This window comes from Pholcus phalangioides, unplaced genomic scaffold, assembly GCF_987345545.1.
Source record: "Pholcus phalangioides strain wild (caught in Gottingen) unplaced genomic scaffold, Ppha-v1.0 ptg000010l_1, whole genome shotgun sequence".
Lineage (NCBI taxonomy): Eukaryota > Metazoa > Arthropoda > Arachnida > Araneae > Pholcidae > Pholcus > Pholcus phalangioides.
Window position 1 is genome coordinate 41,903,778 of NW_028301603.1, and position 13,941 is coordinate 41,917,718.

A 13,941-nucleotide genomic window follows, 5' to 3' on the forward strand; every position below is an offset into this window, starting at 1 on the left:
CTTCGTCATTGCAGTGTTTTGTTACGTAAACACCGGCTGTTCGACAGTGCCGTCTTAAGGCATTATCTCATTAGATTCACAAAAATAAGATCATGTTGAAATTTTCCAGAATTTACGTGGTAGGGCCTCAGAAAAATCCCTTGGCCCAGGAAGGTCCGTGATGCTCTTAAGACGGCCCGGCTGCTCGAGCACTTACAGCATATTATTTTAATACAAAAAAATATATATTTTATTCCGCAGAAGGGATCGGAAACTCTAGCCTTTTTTCAATAATCAGTTCCATGCATCAAGCTGAAGCCCAACACTACACGTATAAAACATTTTCGACCATGGCCCTAAGAAGGATGGGACTGACAAAACCTAATCCAGGAGAATTCTTATAATTTTTTTTTTCCACACTGTAAATAGAGTATGGACGGCCGGTGAGAGATCCCAGCCAGGATCCCTGCTGCAACATGAGAGGACTATGCTTCCGATGCCTTTAAATATGGCCCCCACATCTTGCAGCCGGGCTCTCAGGCTGGAATCTCCCACGGGTCACTCTAAAGTGAATTTATAGTTGTAAAAAACGATTAGAATCATCCAAGGCCCCAGGGCTGGATCCCTGTCAGCCCTGCCCTTGGGGGGCATGCCCTTAAGGTGGCTACAGACGTAACTGCAAACTTGACAAGCATGCCTGTTCAATCTTTTTATTTGTCATCTGTTTGAAAAGCCCATATGAGTAGCTTCTGTGGAGAAAGTAAAAATGACGATGATGGCGATAAGAGAAGGTAAACAGAAGAAGAATGGCTAATTGCTAGCAGGTGGCATTCTCTTGCTGCGGTATAGAAATTAAACCGAAGAAAATGCTATATAATTCACAATAGTAATAAATTATTATTAACTAAATTAATAATATTTCCTTTGTATTAAATTATTAATTTAAAGTAATTTAACAATTAATTTATTTTATTTTAGTAATTTAATTATTAATTTATTTTATTATTTTAGTAATTTAATTATTAATTTAAAGTAATTTTACTCCCTTTATTACTAAATTATCACTACTCTCTTTAAAATTTTTCCGTATTAAATATTTTAGTTCAAAATATTAAATTTAAATTTAATAAAAATTCAAATTTTTTAAATTAAAAAATTTAATTTACTTAATAACATCTTTTAACAAACGCCAACACAAAAAGCGCAGCTTACTCAAGCGTGAAGACTGACGGAGTTCACTGAAGCGTGAAGAATACCTTGGCGTACAGAGAGAACCGATTTGCGCCAAGACGGCCTTTACTGGCAACCCGGGATAGTTTTTATAATTTACCCGCGCCGAAATGGACCCTCTCCAGAGAGGGGCGTTCCCGTAACTCTTCTCGTGATCTGAGGACTTTTTTTTTTATACTATTTTATTTTATTTTATTATACTTTTGCCTGGAGAGAATCGAAATTTATTAGGCCTTAGCTTGTATCTGAAGTACAGGAAGTGCATTATTCTCTCGATCAACAATTTTTGGAGCACCTTTCAACTTACTAGAATCAAGCTGATTGGACGAAATTTTGATGTTTCCTTACCAGGCTTAATGAAGAAATGAAGGCAAGAATGTCTCCGAACGAGTGGAAACAGTCCTCTCGATAGACACTTGTTGTATAATGCAGTAACAAAATTCGGGAATTGATTTGTGACTGAAATAATTTTACTAGAAATTCGGTCTTCTCCAGATGGTAGCTTAAATATGCACTGCTCATTTTTCTTGAGTGCAAAAACAGTTATCTTCGTCTTGGCCACAACAGAATTAAATTCTTTGAATTCTCTTTAATGAATGCGTCACCCACAAGATTCACTTTATGCACCCAGCATTGTGGTAGAGCCAAATGTTGTCACCAAGAAGTGTTTTTAATAATTTGAAGCACGAAGTCATATAACGCACGGAGACTGATACTAGCTACTTTATTTTCGTATTTCGTTTCGTATTCATTTAAGGTGTCAATTATAGCTTGGAAACACACGGAAGAATTAACGACAAAATTTAAATTATCGAAATTTCGCAGAAGAGTAGCAAAAATTCAAATTTTTTGCATTTATTCGTAAAAATTGGCAAATTTCGCATTTATTCGTAAAAATTGGCAAATTTCGCATTTATTCGTAAAAATTGGCAAATTTCGCATTTATTCGTAAAAATGGGCAAATTTCGCATTTATTTCGTGAATTTCGCATTAATCGCAGTTATTTCGTAAATACGAAATTTATGTATCCCTATTGATTATAGTACGAATTCCTTTTTTACGTGAAAATCAAGTCATTCCCAGTGTCTAACGGAGTTTCCAGAAGTCGTTTTAAATTTTTGATATGAAATATTGTTGCTGTCATCAAAATGTACGAATTGGTTGTTAGCCAGAGTATCAAGAGTTTCATTAAAATCCGTTGTGTAGTCTCCGTTCAAGGCTTTAACTGTTGTCATACTTGTTTGGTCTTTATATACATTTTCCCGTTGAAATTTTGTAAAATATAGTTTATGGCTGTGAGCTTACGTCTGTGCAATATTCTTTCGATGATAGAAACTTATAAAATCATAGTTTCCTGCTGTATTGCCACTTACATTCGAAATAGTCATTTTTCCTGCGTTCTCTTTATTCCTGCGTTCAACGTTATTGTGAGTTTTTTGATATATTTTCCGTTTTGAGTTTTCAATCTTTCTTTCTTAGTTCGTTGAATTCATTGTTCCACCACGAAACTGTTCTTGATTTGTTAAACTGATAATTCTATGGTCGGAGCAACTTTCTTCTTCTGCGATCGACCAGGAATTCATGTTAGGAGAGAAGGAATGTTACGTTACTGTTAAATCTAAATAGCTTTGCCCTTTTGGAGAGCAAAAAGTAGGTGTGTCCAAATTATCATCAATAATCCAAAGACGTTTAGAAGACAGGGACGAGTAAAGAATTTTTCCACGTGTGTTTGTTCTGGTGTCGTTCCAAGATGTCGATCCCGCAATTGTGTCCAAGGCGAGCCAAAGCTGCTTTCCACCACAGAAATCATATCGTCTGTTTTTTTAATATCGATACTTAAGTCCGATACTTATCGATAGCAATCCACATAAATGCTAGCCGCATTGAAAGTGGGTGTTATTGTATTAAAATTCTACTGAAACTATATATTTATTTGGATGCTGGCTAATTATTACAGCATCAATGTTTTTGTTAAAAACAATAATAGCCGTTCGTTTCAGTTTTCCTCCGATTGCAAAGTTCTTGCATTTTTGGAGAAATCCGCTGCCTTGTTTTCAAACAATAAGGTTCTTGAATAAAAATAGTATCCGCTTGAATTTTTTGAATGATCTCAGTTAATAGTTGCCTTACGAGATTTCTTCGGATTGGTTTGTAGATACAGTACCAAATGAGAGGATAATCATCTCTAATATCCATAGTCAATATTTTGTCTCTTTCTTTCTATGCGCAAAATTTATGTTGTGCAGTTTCTATATGAGGCAGCGTGTTTTGTGGCGTGTTGTTTACCGACTCTTATGTATTTGTTGCAGTTCGTTCAATCTGAGCAGGATAGTTTTTCTCTTGAATTACACTCATTCAGCGAGTGGTTTTCTGAACATAATGGGCAGCTGATTTGTAATTTGAATACACTGGAGTCATGATTAAATTTGTTACACTTGAAGCATCTCATGACTGACACATAACCCGTATATCTGCATATGCTCCATTTCGGTTTGATGTCCATTTCTAGCAGCGTTGTCCTAATGCTGGGTGATACTTCGGCTACCAGATTTCGCGAACGTTGCATTTTCTAACCTTTCTTATTCATTTATTTTCTGAATTTCCCCGTCTTATAATACATCTGAATTTTGTGTTTGATTATTTTTTTGCGCATTACCCATGTCAATTTCCTGAGGGATATTGTAAAAATAAGTGAATACTTTTTGTTGGGAGTCACGTCTAGTCCTTTTTTTACATTGGTATCAACTTCGTTGTATAATTTTTTCTAGGTCTTACTTAGTTTTACAAGTAATCAAGACTTTACCTAAATTAAAGCTTCCATTCTGTTCTGTCAATCCCTATATACAGATTTGCCAGATCAATCTTCTCTTTCAAGCTCTTCTTTACCTCTTGTGTTGTTTGTTTACTCCATACTTTCCTAAACTTTTTTGTCCCATCAGGAATTCAGGAATTACTTTTTCTCATCGCCCCCCCCCCTCAACTCAAGCGAACATATACGATGCTATGTTATACCCGTAGCTTCTATCGTCTAAATGGGCCATTCCTTCAGCCACCAGGGGGCGATATTTCCCACTTTGGGAAACACTGGTTTATTGCTTGACGTTATCACGGCTACACTACATAACCATACATGCACCTCGTACACATTCGATGGAATTTATAACGAGTTTTTACAAGCCGGAATGTGCGTGTACGTGTTAGAATCTAACGTCAAGTTCATTCTGTGAAATGCTTGCTATGTTTAGTGTGCTGCCATCGGCCATAAACTTTTTAAACCATGAGTAAACTGTAATAACTGAATAATTAAACCGTTTTCGGCCTGTTGGTCTCTGTGTCGTGACATTTTAACGGTGAGATCGGCTGTGCTTCGAAGTTGAAACCACAGAAAACCAACTTCATCTAACCACCACTGTGGTAAAGGTGGAGTTCGAACCCAGGTCGTCGCGATGCGAATCCATCACAATGATCACTCTCCCACCACCGCGGCTTCAAAAGAGATTCACGTCTTTCATGGCGGCATAAGGTTGTCCTGGCTACGAAGTCCGTTATCCAAAACGGCAGCTCCCGCGTAAGAGCTAGGACGTTCTCTTCATGCTTCTGGAATCTGAAGTTGCTCTTGAGGTTGTTCATTTTTCTTTTGCACTCATTTTGTATTCCGCTCAGCTCACTCATCCCTTTAAAAATATTTTGTTTAAGATCTTTTATAAATTTCCACTAATTTTACTCATTTTTGTGAGCTATTCGATAGCACTGCGGAAGGGTGTGTGTGTGTGATACTACGTTTTCGAACAATTTATACAGGTTAGTAAATCATTCATTCCAATATTTAAACTAAGTTAGCAATTTAGGAGTTTCACTTTCTTTTTTTATTTATTTACCTGATCCGCCTTATAACTGCTATTGTGAAAACCATTTTACTCTCTGCAGAATCCAGAAGAGTAGATGTTTCTCCGATTTTCTACAGTTGGCCAATTAAAGCCTATCTTTCAAATGATATTTTGAAATTTTTCGTTAAATAGCAACCGCACTACATAACCTTTTTCGGAAAGAATATTATATTGTGACTATCGCTTTTTTCTCTTCCCATGTATTACAGCAATTGACCCATGCAAGTCGAATCCTTGTCAGAACTCAGGAAAGTGCACCAAGGGAGCTGGTCTGAAGTACACCTGCAACTGCCCGGCAACACACACAGGCAAAAATTGCGAAACAGGTCAGTAATACAAATTTTACTTTGAAATTGTTTTTTGAGTAACAGTATACCACCCCAGTAAACTTTCCCCGACTTCTTATCGGTCGTAGACCTCGGCTGTACCTCCACTACGATTCCAGGACGAAATAACTGGATTCTACACTCCCAAAAGAAGAAAACAACACTTTATTTAATTTATTATCCAACACCTCCAATGAAACCGTCCTGTCTCTTCAGTACAAACTTTTACACTAACTCTCTTTTCGAATGTCTCTAATCGTTCTCGTTTCTCTCTCTCGCGACTCCTGTTTCTCCTCGGCCTTTTTCCAACCTCTTTTCTCCTGAACCTTACACGTCCCATCATCGAAAAGCACATCCATCATTTTTAAATGATGATGATGCTTCAAGAGCGTAACTCGGTTTCTCACGGCTACCGTGACAGGGCGTCGGCATTACCTTGCATATCCCCCTTCCGGGTCCCTCAGGCCAACGCATGACGCTATCCGGTAGGCGAGCGTTGTATCGTGCAGCAGCAGCTACTTTGGCGGCGGCCATACCATCCTTGAATGGCAAATAACGGTCGTTCATCCAAGAGTTCATGGGGTGGTGGTCACCACCGGCATAAGAGAAGGATGGCCTTTCCTTGCCAGCTGTCCTGAAACTCACAACGGCACGAACTGCGAAACAGGTGCGTTTATAAATCTAATCTCATTTCATTCTCTATGGAACGTCAACATAACATTTCATTTGATCTAAACAATTATTATTCCTCCTCCTTCTTAAATCGTCATAAGCCCACAACGACACCTTAGTCCTGGGCAGTAACTGGCATTTTGGAGAGGGGAAAGGGGACAAATATGGTTTTTCGGACTGTAAAATTCGATGATTTTCTTACGATGACTCTTACGTTTCTTATGACATAGAGATTAATCCTTGCGATAAGAGACCATGTCAGAATGGAGGAACTTGTGTGCCAGGAAAAGGCCTGAAGTACAAATGCACCTGTCCTGAAACTCACAACGGCACGAACTGCGAAACAGGTGCGTTTATAAATCTAATCTCATTTCATTCTCTATGGAACATCAACATAACATTTCATTTGATCTAAACAATTATTATTCCTCCTCCTTCTTAAATCGTCATAAGCCCACAACGACACCTTAGTCCTGGGCAGTAACTGGCATTTTGGAGAGGGGAAAGGGGACAAATATGGTTTTTCGGACTGTAAAATTCGATGATTTTCTTACGATGACTCTTACGTTTCTTATGACACAGCGATTAATCCTTGCGATAAGAGACCATGTCAGAATGGAGGAACTTGTGTGCCAGGAAAAGGCCTGAAGTACAAATGCAGCTGTCCTGAAACTCACAACGGCACGAACTGCGAAACAGGTGCGTTTATAAATCTAATCTCATTTCATTTTCTATGCAACGTCAACATAACATTTCATTTGATCTAAACAATTATTATTCCTCGGCCTTCTTAAATCGTCATAAGCCCACAACGACACCTTAGTCCTGGGCAGTAACTGGCATTTTGGAGAGGGGAAAGGGGACAAATATGGTTTTTCGGACTGTAAAATTCGATGATTTTCTTACGATGACTCTTTCGTTTCTTATAAAACAGCGATTAATCCTTGCGATAAGAGACCATGTCAGAATGGAGGAACTTGTGTGCCAGGAAAAGGCCTGAAGTACAAATGCAGCTGTCCTGAAACTCACAACGGCACGAACTGCGAAACAGGTGCGTTTATAAATCTAATCTCATTTCATTCTCTATGGAACGTCAACATAACATTTCATTTGATCTAAACAATTATTATTCCTCCTCCTTCTTAAATCGTCATAAGCCCACAACGACACCTTAGTCCTGGGCAGTAACTGGCATTTTGGAGAGGGGAAAGGGGACAAATATGGTTTTTCGGACTGTAAAATTCGATGATTTTCTTACGATGACTCTTTCGTTTCTTATAAAACAGCGATTAATCCTTGCGATAAGAGACCATGTCAGAATGGAGGAACTTGTGTGCCAGGAAAAGGCCTGAAGTACAAATGCAGCTGTCCTGAAACTCACAACGGCACGAACTGCGAAACAGGTGCGTTTATAAATCTAATCTCATTTCATTCTCTATGGAACGTCAACATAACATTTCATTTGATCTAAACAATTATTATTCCTCGGCCTTCTTAAATCGTCATAAGCCCACAACGACACCTTAGTCCTGGGCAGTAACTGGCATTTTGGAGAGGGGAAAGGGGACAAATATGGTTTTTCGGACTGTAAAATTCGATGATTTTCTTACGATGACTCTTACGTTTCTTATGACACAGCGATTAATCCTTGCGATAAGAGACCATGTCAGAATGGAGGAACTTGTGTGCCAGGAAAAGGCCTGAAGTACAAATGCAGCTGTCCTGAAACTCACAACGGCACGAACTGCGAAACAGGTGCGTTTATAAATCTAATCTCATTTCATTTTCTATGCAACGTCAACATAACATTTCATTTGATCTAAACAATTATTATTCCTCGGCCTTCTTAAATCGTCATAAGCCCACAACGACACCTTAGTCCTGGGCAGTAACTGGCATTTTGGAGAGGGGAAAGGGGACAAATATGGTTTTTCGGACTGTAAAATTCGATGATTTTCTTACGATGACTCTTTCGTTTCTTATAAAACAGCGATTAATCCTTGCGATAAGAGACCATGTCAGAATGGAGGAACTTGTGTGCCAGGAAAAGGCCTGAAGTACAAATGCATCTGTCCTGAAACTCACAACGGCACGAACTGCGAAACAGGTGCGTTTATAAATCTAATCTCATTTCATTCTCTATGGAACGTCAACATAACATTTCATTTGATCTAAACAATTATTATTCCTCGGCCTTCTTAAATCGTCATAAGCCCACAACGACACCTTAGTCCTGGGCAGTAACTGGCATTTTGGAGAGGGGAAAGGGGACAAGTATGGTTTTTCGGACTGTAAAATTCGATGATTTTCTTACGATGACTCTTACGTTTCTTATGACATAGAGATTAATCCTTGCGATAAGAGACCATGTCAGAATGGAGGAACTTGTGTGCCAGGAAAAGGCCTGAAGTACAAATGCACCTGTCCTGAAACTCACAACGGCACGAACTGCGAAACAGGTGCGTTTATAAATCTAATCTCATTTCATTCTCTATGGAACGTCAACATAACATTTCATTTGATCTAAACAATTATTATTCCTCCTCCTTCTAAAATCGTCATAAGCCCACAACGACACCTTAGTCCTGGGCAGTAACTGGCATTTTGCGTAGGGGAAAGGGGACAAATATGGTTTTTCGGACTGTAAAATTCGATGATTTTCTTACGATGATTCTTTCGTTTCTTATGACACAGAGATTAATCCTTGCGATAAGAGACCATGTCAGAATGGAGGAACTTGTGTGCCAGGGAAGGGCCTGAAGTACAAATGCACCTGTCCTGAAACTCACAACGGCACGAACTGCGAAACAGGTGAGTTAATAAATATAATCTCATTTCATTCTGTATGGAACGTCAACATAACATTTCGCCCGATCTAAACAATTATTATTCCTCGGCCTTGTTAAATCGTCATAAGCCCACAACGACACCTTAGTCCTGGGCAGTAACTGGCATTTTGGAGAGGGGAAAGGGGACAAATATGGTTTTTCGGACTGTAAAATTCGATGATTTTCTTACGATGACTCTTACGTTTCTTATGACATAGAGATTAATCCTTGCGATAAGAGACCATGTCAGAATGGAGGAACTTGTGTGCCAGGAAAAGGCCTGAAGTACAAATGCAGCTGTCCTGAAACTCACAACGGCACGAACTGCGAAACAGGTGCGTTTATAAATCTAATCTCATTTCATTCTCTATGGAACGTCAACATAACATTTCATTTGATCTAAACAATTATTATTCCTCCTCCTTCTTAAATCGTCATAAGCCCACAACGACACCTTAGTCCTGGGCAGTAACTGGCATTTTGGAGAGGGGAAAGGGGACAAATATGGTTTTTCGGACTGTAAAATTCGATGATTTTCTTACGATGACTCTTTCGTTTCTTATAAAACAGCGATTAATCCTTGCGATAAGAGACCATGTCAGAATGGAGGAACTTGTGTGCCAGGAAAAGGCCTGAAGTACAAATGCACCTGTCCTGAAACTCACAACGGCACGAACTGCGAAACAGGTGCGTTTATAAATCTAATCTCATTTCATTCTGTATGGAACGCCAACATAACATTTCATTTGATCTAAACAATTATTATTCCTCCTCCTTCTTAAATCGTCATAAGCCCACAACGACACCTTAGTCCTGGGCAGTAACTGGCATTTTGGAGAGGGGAAAGGGGACAAATATGGTTTTTCGGACTGTAAAATTCGATGATTTTCTTACGATGACTCTTACGTTTCTTATGACATAGAGATTAATCCTTGCGATAAGAGACCATGTCAGAATGGAGGAACTTGTGTGCCAGGAAAAGGCCTGAAGTACAAATGCAGCTGTCCTGAAACTCACAACGGCACGAACTGCGAAATCGGTGAGTGAAAGAAAACTGATTTCTTACCGAGTTTAGATTCATAGGTTTTGCCCAAATCAGCAACTAGTACAACCAGCTTCTTTACTGAACAGAAAAAATTAGACTATAGTAATAAGTAGACTTAAACTTAATAGACTTAACAAATACATAAATGTATATGATTTCTTCTTTCACACCAGTGGAGACAAAAGAAAATTGTTGCTTGATAGATAGAAGTCATACTCTAGAGCCGTTTAAGTATTACTCCATCAGATTTTATAGCCATTTTTGAACCCCCCCGTCAGGAACGTTTCGCTGTAGCGTGCTCCCTACTCCCCTTAACACATATTGATATCATAGAGGGTGTCGTTTGTGAGGATTGGTGGACGAGCCCTTCATGCCCTCTCCATCCCCCACATACACACAAAAAAAGACGATAAAAAAAAAAAAAATTCTCGATGCACGAATAATATTTTTAAAATGATAAAGTTTCGGAAGAAATACTTTTATATATTACTGGCTATAATACACGGTGCTGCCTGGCTTTTCTTCGATTTCTGAGAGGATTGAAAAGTAACAAACTATTTATTATACATAATACTGGCAGCAATAAAGAAGTGACAGACCATTGTAAAGGCATATGCATGTCTGAAACACATTGCTAGGGAAACCACGGTAACCAAAATGAACATTTCGAAAGTGATTGTCGAGGCGAAGAAACCATTGTTGCTCGACAGTTTTTCGCCCGTTTCCGGGCCATGTTTGGTATATATGCCAAATTTGGCGACGATCGGTCTAAAATTGTTGATATGTACAAAGAACAGACACAGACATACTTTCACATTTATGTATAAGATAGTGACTAAATTTTATATTCATAACGTCAGCGGTTTCTGCTCAGGGATGATTCATGCATATAACTTTTGAACCCCCCCCCCCTCCTGGTTAAGGGGGGTGGGTTGAATTTTGAAAAATTCCTTCTCTGCAAGTCTCTACAATAACTGTTGAACAATACTGTGGCCATATTTCATATTTATAGCTTCAGCGCTTTCGGCTCGGAGTGATTTCTGATGTGGCACCTAATATGGCACCCTTAAGTGCCGGATTTCGAAAAACTCATTCTTAGTCGATGAATACAGAATGTCGATGTCGTGAAATGAAACTTCTGATAAATTTCACGAATATTAGCTTCGGAGATTTTGGGCTCGGACAATTCGCTGTTGCATTTGATTCTCGAATTGTTGCATTGTTCCCGATTTCGATAAAAAAAAAAACCCCTTCTTAGTTAGTAGTTGCGTCATGAAAAAAAAACTTTTGAGCAAATTTCATGAATTTCAGCGGTTTCGACGTTGCGTGATTTGAATGTTAAATTTGACCTCCCCCTCAAGGAACCCCTTAGAGGCGAATTTCGAAGAAAAACTCTTCTTTCCTAGTCTTTACGTCATTAAACTAAATTTCTTACCAAATTTCATGAAAATAGCTCCAGTGGTTTCTGCTCAGCGTGATTTCTTTATGTTATCTTTGAACCCCGTTATGATCCCTCCCCCTCAGGAATTCCAAAAAAAGAAACCTTCTTATTTGGTCTTTACGTCATGAAATAAAACTTCTGACCAAATTTCATGAATTTCAGCGGTTTGGGCCTGGCATGATTTGTCTGTGTTATTTAAACCCCCTCACGACCCCCTTATGGGTGGAATTTCGAAAAATCCTTTTTTAGTGATCCCTTTTTACTTATATAGTCTTTACGTCACGACACGAAACTCCTTAATACAATACAATACAACGCCACAACAGGCAAATTGCCCAACGAGGTGGCTGACTTAAGAACATCATGGATCCCCGAGCCATTTTTTGGAGGCCCTACCTACTACTACACCACACATGCACACCCCTCCCCCTCGCGGAACCCCCCAACGAATCGGTACATGCGGGAATGTGCGTGTACGTGTACTGAAACCTGACGTGAAGTTTTTTGTTGTTTCTCTGTAATGCTTGTTATGTGTAGTGCTGCCATCTGCCACTAGTTTTTCTAACTATGAGTGAAGTGTTATGATTGAATGATTTATCGTTGTAGGACTGTTGCTCTCTGTGGCGAGACTTTTTTAACGCGGAGATCGGCTCGCATTTGTGCCTTGAAGTTGGGAACCACAGAAAACCAACTTCAGCCGACCACCACTGTGGGGTTCGAACCCGGATCCTCGCATCGCGAGTCTGTCACTATAACCACTCGACCACCACAGCGGCAAAACAGATCACAAAAATCCTGAACAGATTTGATGAATATAAATAGTTCAGCGGTTTCGTCTCGGTTCTATTTTTCTGTGTTACATTTGAACCCTCTTAAGAACCCGTTAGTGGGATTGAATTTCAGAAAATCACGAAATTTTTAATCCCGAAATCTATTGGAATCAGTCGCATATTGTTTTAGCTATTGGTTCCAATAGATAAAACAATAATCATAAATTTAATTTAATTACACAGTATTGTTACCTTGTCGGGAGCCGCAAACTGACATCTCGGGCCAGTCTGCCACTTTTTACCTACATCTCGGATTTTGATGGTTCCCGAAACAGGCATTTCGCAAGTCTTTACATGAATCGCTTGATTTAGTGATTCATAGACTTCCTAGCAAATTTTTGATTTTTTTTAAAGTAAAGTTCATTTAAATATTTTATATTCATAATAGAAAACTCTATGATAACGTCGATATATAATTTTCCTCTACTGGTTCTTTCCATATATAGAAGTTGATCCATGTCCAAGCAATCCATGTAAAAATGGTGGAACCTGTACAAAAGTCAAGGGCATCGGTAACTACAGCTGCATCTGCCCTGAAACACACAAAGGGCGAAACTGCGAAATCGGTAAGAAATTAAAAGAAATTTCAAATTTTTCCTCGCGATGGTCAATTAAAAATCGAGAAAATCTGTTACTATAATAATTGTTGGTGGACATATTCCTGAATCCTGTGTAGACTAGTATATAACAAACATGCTCAACTCATCGCTCCCGGGCTGGATGTGGCCCACGACCTAACAACTAATTTTGAAAAAAATGAAATGAATAATAAATCACACACGTTTTATTCAAGTAATTCTTTGGTTATTTAGCCTAGTGGTTATCTCATATTACAGCGTAAAAAATTGTAAAAAATAGATATTTAATATACAGTGGAACTTCGGTTAACGAGCTTAATTCATTCCGTGAACATGCTCGTTATCTGATCTGAATCTCTCGTTATTCGAATCAAACTTTCTCATAGGAAATAATGTAAACTGGGATGATTCGTTGCACAATTATTCATTTACATAAAAATGGCTCATAAAAAAGGTATTTAATAAACAACACAACGCAATAATAGTATAACAAATAATACAATAAAATAATATAATGAAATAATACAATAAAATAATATAATGAAATAATACAATAAAATAATATAATGAAATAATACAATAAAATAATATAATGAAATAATACAATAAAATAATATAATGAAATAATACAATAAAATAATATAATGAAATAATACAATAAAATAATATAATGAAATAATACAATAAAATAATATAATGAAATAATACAATAACGCCGTAAAATAAACATGCACCCCACACACATACACACACAATACGATATATACATATATATATGTGTGTGTGTGTTTATAAATTTACTTACTCTAAACGGCGAGTGAAAGGGGAACAATCGTTTAGGACGTTTTATGAACTCTGTTGTTTGCGAACTTATTCTTTTAAAAAGAACCTATCCAAGGACACTTGCTTTTGCCTCTTTTTTAGGATTCCCCGGAAATAGGAAATTCCATTGTCGTTGGCCAGATTCATTTCTCGCATTGCCACATCTTTATTTGGGTGGTTGTTTTCTACAAAATTTCTCACAGATTCCCATATAGAATTCCTACACATATCTCTAATCTCATTTGAAGTGAGAGACTCCTCATCATTTTTCTCTTTCTCAGACGAGATCCCGTCCATAAGCTT

At 38.1% G+C, this 13,941-nt stretch overlaps 1 protein-coding gene across 1 annotated transcript in view; it reads left to right on the top strand.

Moving 5' to 3' along the window:
• LOC149081509 (uncharacterized) overlaps positions 1 to 13,941 on the top strand; it is a 119,235-nt gene that overhangs the window by 22,047 nt on the left and 83,247 nt on the right. The window contains exons 6-16 of the mRNA XM_089238347.1: positions 5,306 to 5,422; positions 6,325 to 6,441; positions 6,677 to 6,793; positions 7,029 to 7,145; positions 7,381 to 7,497; positions 8,437 to 8,553; positions 8,789 to 8,905; positions 9,141 to 9,257; positions 9,493 to 9,609; positions 9,845 to 9,961; positions 12,685 to 12,804. Of these exons, the coding sequence (XP_089094473.1) occupies positions 5,306 to 5,422; positions 6,325 to 6,441; positions 6,677 to 6,793; positions 7,029 to 7,145; positions 7,381 to 7,497; positions 8,437 to 8,553; positions 8,789 to 8,905; positions 9,141 to 9,257; positions 9,493 to 9,609; positions 9,845 to 9,961; positions 12,685 to 12,804 (1,290 nt within the window). The remainder of the gene's footprint in view (positions 1 to 5,305; positions 5,423 to 6,324; positions 6,442 to 6,676; positions 6,794 to 7,028; positions 7,146 to 7,380; positions 7,498 to 8,436; positions 8,554 to 8,788; positions 8,906 to 9,140; positions 9,258 to 9,492; positions 9,610 to 9,844; positions 9,962 to 12,684; positions 12,805 to 13,941) is intronic.